At 34.8% G+C, this 8,046-nt stretch overlaps 1 protein-coding gene across 1 annotated transcript; it reads left to right on the top strand.

Annotated features, from left to right (window-relative positions):
* The first annotated feature begins 1,386 nt into the window (after window positions 1-1,386).
* Window positions 1,387-7,784, top strand: LOC144357031 (uncharacterized). Its single transcript, XM_085493639.1, has 6 exons — window positions 1,387-1,421; window positions 4,603-4,769; window positions 5,368-5,508; window positions 5,649-5,855; window positions 6,116-6,382; window positions 7,382-7,784. Exons 2-6 carry the CDS (start codon window positions 4,607-4,609, stop codon window positions 7,567-7,569), a joined length of 966 nt encoding a protein of 321 aa, XP_085349765.1. The 5' UTR covers window positions 1,387-1,421; window positions 4,603-4,606; the 3' UTR covers window positions 7,570-7,784.
* Window positions 7,785-8,046: the final 262 nt, after the last annotated feature.

Below are 8,046 nucleotides of genomic sequence, written 5' to 3'. Positions count from 1 at the left end.
GTTCCCGGGTGACTCTGATTTTGAACAATATTTGTACAGCCGACTTCAGGGTTCGATAACTCAAAAAATAGGTGCGATCAAGCAAAATTTGTAATATGTACATGAACAATTACGTGCAATTTTAAACTAAAATAATGATGATGTGGTTATATGGCACTTGACCGTCAGCTACGAATACCATGAATATCGTTCGCGAATGAGAAGTCTGGTACGCGGTGTGTCCGAAAATGGAATGCACACTGTGTCATATTCCGTCTATTTTATAGTTCATCGGAATTTCTCATTTATAGCGGAACACAGAAGCAATCGTAAAGTGGAAGCGCACGCAATTCATCGATGATGACGCTGTTAAATATTTTTTACACCTCTCATGTACGCCGCTATTGATAACTTACGACTTTCTCATTGTATCTAATACATGTCAAATCGGTAAGGAAAATAAATATAGACATAATGGCGCAGTATCTAGTTTGTGTGCATATTTAATACGAATATTATTCTTTAAATCTTTCAAAGCAGAATGTATCACTGATCCAACACTTTTGCCTAACGCCCTTGCTCAAACATTCATTGGTAAAATTCTTTGGAAAAGTTCAGTACAGGTTGCTCTTCGTAAACGTAATAAGCAAATACATTTTACAGAGATGTGGATCCAGTTACTATGCAAACATATATTTATGATTAATTTTTCATTCATGACTAAAAAAACTAAGAATGATTTTTAATGAAATGCTCAGATGGGATACATGTACCAGACTGGCTGAGAAGGGCAGACACTGTTGCCTTGAAACATTAATTTTCATTCTCAGACAAGTCAAAAAAATAATAACGAAGATTCCTGATTTATTAAGAGTGGTTATTAATTAATTTTGAGAGATTTGCATAAGGTTCTGCATTTTGAATAAATCCTTAACACTATCAGATAGAGTGATTGTCGGGTGAGAGAATAAACAATTCAAAAACAAATTTCATGAAATCGTATGTAAATATCATAAATGTGTTTTATCTGAAGTGAATGTGTGTCAGTGGAGTATGCTTGTGTAGTACATTTGACAATGCATATTTTGAAGAAAAAAACCCTGTTACAATGCGTCGGATTCTTCTTGTCGCTGTGTGTCTCTACCAATACCTTCGCTGTTTTATGTAAACATGATGTACATTTGAGTATTTTATTAAAAGTACTATGTGATCGATGTTAGGACTACACGCTCGTGTTTTCGGTGGCATGTATACTGGTTATTTCTAAATATATAATAATACAGTGCTTATGTCCCAACAAATAGAATGATATAAATAGAATATTTATAAACTATAATAAAGAAGAATGACATGAGTCACGTGAACCGTAAATACAAATAGATAAAAATGCAGTGACGTCATAGTGATACTGTTTATACATTACGACTCCAAACCATCACCAGGTACGTATATGTGTGTAGTTGCCGTCATGTTCTAAGGTGTATTTGAATGCCATTTGCATAGAGTATTTGTCCTGTGTGTTGATGTACGCGTGTGTGATTGCCTAAGGCGAATGCTCACCAAGCGCTATTCAGTTAGGAGCATTTTCCGATGAAATTAGTGCTACAGGGAGTACAATCCTGCTGTTATCATGCCTGGTAGTGTGACACATATAATAAACCAAGGTGCATATGTCAGGATCAAAAATAGCACCTTGTCTCCCCGTATAAGGAATCCCTTCTTTAATGTCAGCCATTGTATATTGATCTAAATACAGAGGAACATTCTCATTTAGGACGCAGTCACACAAGTGTTCATTACCAATGATACGGATGTTTACACAGAATCATGTACTGCTAGAGCAAAACAACTACCAGCAAATAAGCTGGTACTCTGACTGGCGACCCACTTAGTTAAAAAAAAAACACTTACACAGAAGACGAACGTGAAGCTAACGTTGGTTTATTATTAAAACAGTACTCCCCTCTATTCAGTCTTCAGCAATCATTTGACTTGATTACTATCACATTTTTTACTATTATTATTATATTCACACAAGTTGATACTTTGGCCTTGATCCGTTTTACTTCAGCCCTAGGTAAATGTGTTCTCATCTCGTAGTATATAGAGTGAAACGCGATTTGTTTTTGAATCTCTCAACGTGACTTTTATCCAATGTGTAGACGGAGTAAGTGGTCCAGCGAAAAGAATCACAGAAGAGTTAAATCCGTTTTTGAGGTCAAATGTCTTGCCAATGAAAAAAATATTAAAAAAATACTACATTTGTGATCACACTCAAGCTGAGTAGGATGAGAAATGTCCGCGATTGTCATTCCAAGATTAGTAGGAGGATATATATTTGGCGCTAAGGCATTCATGTCAGCAGTCATACTGTGCACGCAGCGATATATTTATTGATTTTAACATAAAATATATATATTCGTGTAATTCGCCGGTTTGCCTACCATGTCAGTAAGAGATTGAACATATACGGAGCTGTTATCAAAGCTCAAGTTAGTAAAGTGAATAACGCTGGGCAGGCGTTAATTTTCTGTGATCTAATAGATTCATTTTCTATTGGCAGATCATCAATGTTGAATGACATATAATAGTGATTTGTACACACCTGTGCGAACTTGCGCTTGGTCTAAATGAGCCCTCTAAGTCTCTAGTAATATAAACATAAAAAAATTAACTATTATTCAGAAATGTCATAAATCCACGTTTTTTTTACCTTTTTTGCCTTTCGTAAACGACATGTTTGAATTGAGCACTACTTGCGTGTTCAAATTGTTGGTGCCTGGGTCGTTGTGTGGGCTCATTCAACAATCGGAATCAGGAGCATGTGGACAGGTGGCATGCTCTTTAAAAAAGCAACAGCAATTTGAACCGATTGCCTTTTAGAAAAACGGAAACCAGGAGATATACGATCTAAATAAAATTGAAGGAATGGTGCTATTTTACTTTGTTATAAAACGTGTGGAAAATGGCATTGATAGAGCCAACATCGGCAGTTGTGTACTGCATAGTTATTGCAGCGGCTTCCAATAATTTAATTATGTGCGGGTTGGTACGGTGCTTAATATAAATTCAAATTTACAGGACCAGATATTTGCATGTATCATAAATTCCTTGCCGACATCCCACAAAGTCATGATTTTAGTTAGCAAATACAAATATAGAACATAATTCAACAGGAAAATGCTATTCCTTTCGTGTTACTGGTGTGTAGTCATATTTTCGTTTCTACATACTTTACAACAGTAATATTTCTGATTCAAATATCGCATTCCTCGAAACAATAATGATACGGTAATTAATTAATTTAACATTGCTTACTGGATTTTGATAATATTGTATTTTTTTCTGACTGAAGAGAAAAAATAGGTTGGGAGGAGCGGAGGAGATGACTTTTCTTGGGAATTAATTTTATTCTGTTAATATGGATTTTTGTTAGATTAATGTCTTTTTCCCGCGTGCCATACGAGCTCTGGTTAGATAAATATCCTTTTAAAATACCAGACTGCTCCATTTTAGGGATTATTTTGAAAGTGGTGAAAAAACAATCGAATTTTGAACTATTGGACAGATGGAAAAGTGAAAGGTGAATGAGATGGAATTGATGTAGTGAAGATTCAGATGTGGATGGGGGTAAATTAGCCCTGATAACAGTCTTTTAGGTTGGCAGGAATTCGACACTATGTATGGGTTGTATCGGGGATTTAAGAGAAATTCAGCTTTGCAGCTAAAATATGCAGGTCGATATGTCTAACTATTTATTCCAAATACCTCAACTGGAAGCGAAATTACAGACGATTTCCCACTAGGGTCGATCATATTGACAATTTCAAATGTCAACAGAAAATATACCCCGCCATTTTGTTTTTGACGTATTTATGAACAAAATATCATTTCGTTGCATAAAACTAGATTTCGCTAACGTTCCAGTGCTTTAGATCAATTTTTCGGCAACAAGAAACGTATTTACGTTCGATAGATTGGTCCATCGACATTTTGGCTGATTACAAATTGAAAACTGCAGAAAGGCTCTCCGCTATAAATTAGCATAACAAACAAAACATAGTTTTACTCCCAAGCTTATCGTTTACAAGTGTTGTGCTGACGTTCGTCTTACGTGCATCATTTATTATCTGCGCATGTACAGATCTTACAGGATCGTACTCATAATTATAAGATTAACGGTCACGACACTACATGTACAACTTCTCAGAATTGTGGGAGCCGAATGATCAGCTATGGGAGGCCAACCTACAATACTATACCAAGGGCTAGATTTTTGATGCGCTTATTTTATTAATGCCTATATTTCGTAATACGTATTTACTTGATTATTTAATTTGTTAATTGTATGTTATGATTATTGTTCAATGGTGCAAAGTGCGTGGTCGCAAAACTCACCATTTGATATATTTTGCACATTTCACTTCCCATAGCAGGATAATATTAATATATGGCGGGTGTCACGTATGGTGCAGGATGTGCTCACTCTTTTCGAAACACCTGACATCACTTAATGGCTGTATGCCTTGGTTTCATGTGTCGTTCTTTCACTGACTTGTTTGTGTTTGTGTTTTTGTGTCCATGGTCTTTCAAACTCATCAGAAAGTTATTATTTTTATACAGGGCAATGCAGAAGAAAATAAAAGAAGGATTGTTGTCCACACCAAAGTATGTACCACAATGGTATTTATATGACACCCACGGTTCAAAGCTGTTTGACAAAATTGCTATGGAAAATCCTTCCTATCATATTTACAGAATTGAAAAGACCATGCTTGAACAATATTCAGGTGGGTATGAGAATTTACATATTTATGTAACCCAGGCACAGCAATAAAATGCCCCTTTGTCCCTTGCTGTCCCAGTGGAAAAAATGTACTTCAGTTTTCTCGCTGTACATAAGTTTGTTACATCCTGAATTATGATATACCTCTAGCAGTACAAATATATACCTGTAGCTAATCATCTCATGCTATTATGTAACTTAGGGGCTTCTGTTTTCTATATCACTAGCATATCTTGCTACAATATGTTAAAGTCTTGCATCAAACACATAACAGGAAGTCAGGTAGCTTACTGTTGTTTTTGTTGTTGTTGTTGGCTTAATCTTGTTTGAGATTTATTGCAAGGGTAATTATTAACACAATAATATTCATAATATTCGCATTGTTATTAAATAAAAATAATAACACATCAAAAGCAGTAGGAACACCATATAATTAAAAAAAAGATTGTTGGGTGTCTCGTTTGGCCTGACCAGGTCCCTAAAGCTATATTAAATTTACGATCGAATCCAGACCGTCGTGAGACAGGTTAGTTTTACCCTAGGTCTCACGACGGTCTAAACCCAGCCATGTCTAAACCCATGTAATAACCATTATTTTGTAGATTCGATTATCTCTGATTTAGGAGATGATATTGTGTTATGTGAGTTGGGTGCTGGCAGTTCAACAAAGACTACACACATAATATCAGCATTATTGAAGAAAAACAAAGACTTAACATATATACCGATTGATATAGCTGAAGGTGTGTATACAGTAATGGAATGTAATCATTTATTTATTCGTGGATGTATATACTTTCAGAGGTTGTACCATTCATTTGTCTGACTTCCGAATATACATTTGTCATATTTACATGTGACAAATTGCATTTGTGTTTTACAGAATTTTTGCTGCAAAATGCTACCGTGTTGCAGGGCCGATTCGATTCCGTTTTAAAGGTTGAGCCATTTGTTGGTGATTATGACGATGGTCTGATTTATTTAAGTAGTGTACAAAAAGACAAACTGTTCATATTCCTGGGAAGTAGTGTCAGCAATATACCTTTAAGTAAAATGGAGATTTTTTTATCAAGACTTTTTGAAGTGATGGGTAAGTGTTAAGTTATGTTATTGAATACATGGTCAATAAAATTGTAACTCTTCTGTGCAGATTTATTAAAAATAATGTGTTATGTACGTGCATAGTGTACAGCAGAATTGTGTAATCCAAAGTGCACCGAAACCTGCTGGAATAAAAGAATGAAAAATAATTTATTCAATTACCTTGAATGACTGTATTAAAGACAGTGTTCTGACTAGGAGACATGTGCCTGGAAAAAAATGACCTAAAATAATTTTCGGATTTTACAGGAGAAAAAGATAGACTTCTGATTGGTATAGATCTCACACAAGATAAAGATAAAGTTCTTGCAATATATTCTGATCCAGAAACGGAAATACCATTTAATTTAAACTTACTGACACGATTGAATAGAGAGTTCAATGCAAACTTCCAACGAGAAAATTTTCGGCTACATTGTAATTACGTCATTCGTGAGGACATGCTTGGTACCGTTGAACACGCACATTATATACAACAGGCCCTGCAAAGCACATGCGAACAGGACGTACATCTTGGTAAGAATGTTTTTGTTTTTCTAAATTAGTGTTTGTCATACGAGTTTTGTTTTAGGCAAAACAATTATTTCGTATCATGGCATCACACGTTCGAATGCAATATTCTGATTGGTTTAAACAACAGACACATAATTTGTATATTCTTGAATCAATATATTGTTTTATGAATTCGAATCAATTGATGATTTCCGAGATTTTTATGAAGAAGAAAGTTTTTTTTTTCCATTTCCACGTAAGCGGTCACACGCGGTTGAGTTAATGTACTTTCGGTTTATCAGTGAGTACAGGGCGGGATATGCAGAAACGGCAGACATGTGCTATTCTACACTAAATGTTCATATCGAAATACATTGTCGATTAGTAGTTCACAATAAATAACATTTTCATTTTTTATCTTCACCTATCAGTTTGAGATTATTTCCCGCAGTTTACGAACTGGAAGTCGCATCAATACATTCCGGCATCACAGTTCTCGTAAATTCTTGTTTTCGTATTTCGTGTCCAAGAATTAGATAAGTAGGTTTGACTTGACTATACATATGACTATGTCAGCCCCGTAAAATCCAATATTTAAGCAGCAACATTTGTAATGTTAACTCATACATATAGTAATGCCTGGTAACACTACGCTGCATCTGTAGATGTAAGACCATGGCGAGTCATTGTATATTTGCTCCACAGTTTACAATATGTTTAATATATAATTCTGTTTAATTCGCACACATAATTTTGACCGCACTGTACGCGATCTTCAAACAGTTTGAATCGCTCGAATGCCGTTCAAACAAGGCTGAATGTAACGTGTGAGGGAACTCCGTAAAGGTCAACTAGGCATTGTATTGAATATATTCTCAGAAACAAATTTCACAAAACCGATATATGGGATGAACAGGATCAAATTTCGAACCTTAATATACATATTGTGTTCGATATTGTAGGGCCATTCATTATGCTTTTTTCCACTATTGAAATAAACTTCTTTTTATATTTGTATTACAGGAACATTAGATTTAACTATACATTTTAGGAAAGGCGAACTTCTATATAGCCACGAATTGGAAAATATGAGTCTTAAGTGGTCATGGGAACAATTCGAAGACACCATGAGGAGAAATGGGCTGCACTTGGAAAAGACTTGGAGTGATGACGACAACAGTTTTGGACTGGCGTTGTTAAAACGAATGTAGACATTTATAAGATAAGATCGTGCAGTTTATATATAGTTATAAAAGATGAAGATCTCAATCTTTATGGGTGCCATGTGTGAGTCAATTGAATCTTTGTCAAACCAATGTCACCATATAATTCAATGATCACTTTCGATACGTTTTAATGTATAGTAAAATGGCACTAAGAATTAAATAACTACTTCCGAATAAATCTGCTTATTCACCAGGCTCAATCACATGATTCTTTAATCTGTTTTCGCATAAATAATTTTCAACAGCATTCCACTGAGAATATAAATATCCATCATACCTTATTGTAGAATATAAATACATATCTTTATTTACATTATTATTCTATCAAATAATAAATGTTCCTGTCACGTGATACTTATGAAGGTTTTGAATGACATGACAACGATATATTCACACCATTCCCATTGCCTCATAGTATTATAATGTAGTTACACATCAATACTAGTATATTCACCGTATTTT

Source organism: Saccoglossus kowalevskii, chromosome 19 (genome assembly GCF_978046115.1).
Source record: "Saccoglossus kowalevskii chromosome 19, keSacKowa6.1, whole genome shotgun sequence".
Taxonomy (NCBI): domain Eukaryota; kingdom Metazoa; phylum Hemichordata; class Enteropneusta; family Harrimaniidae; genus Saccoglossus; species Saccoglossus kowalevskii.
Note: the sequence above shows the minus strand (reverse complement) of the source record. Positions and strands in the feature narration are given on the sequence as shown.

Excerpts from the sequence above, each read along its gene's own strand:
- LOC144357031 (XM_085493639.1), top strand. The coding sequence starts at position 4,607 with ATGCAGAAGAAAATAAAAGAAGGATTGTTGTCCACACCAAAGTATGTA. Across the intron at positions 5,509-5,648 it reads ACCGATTGATATAGCTGAAG|AATTTTTGCTGCAAAATGCT; the intron begins GTGTGTATACAG and ends TGTGTTTTACAG. Across the intron at positions 5,856-6,115 it reads AAGACTTTTTGAAGTGATGG|GAGAAAAAGATAGACTTCTG; the intron begins GTAAGTGTTAAG and ends CGGATTTTACAG.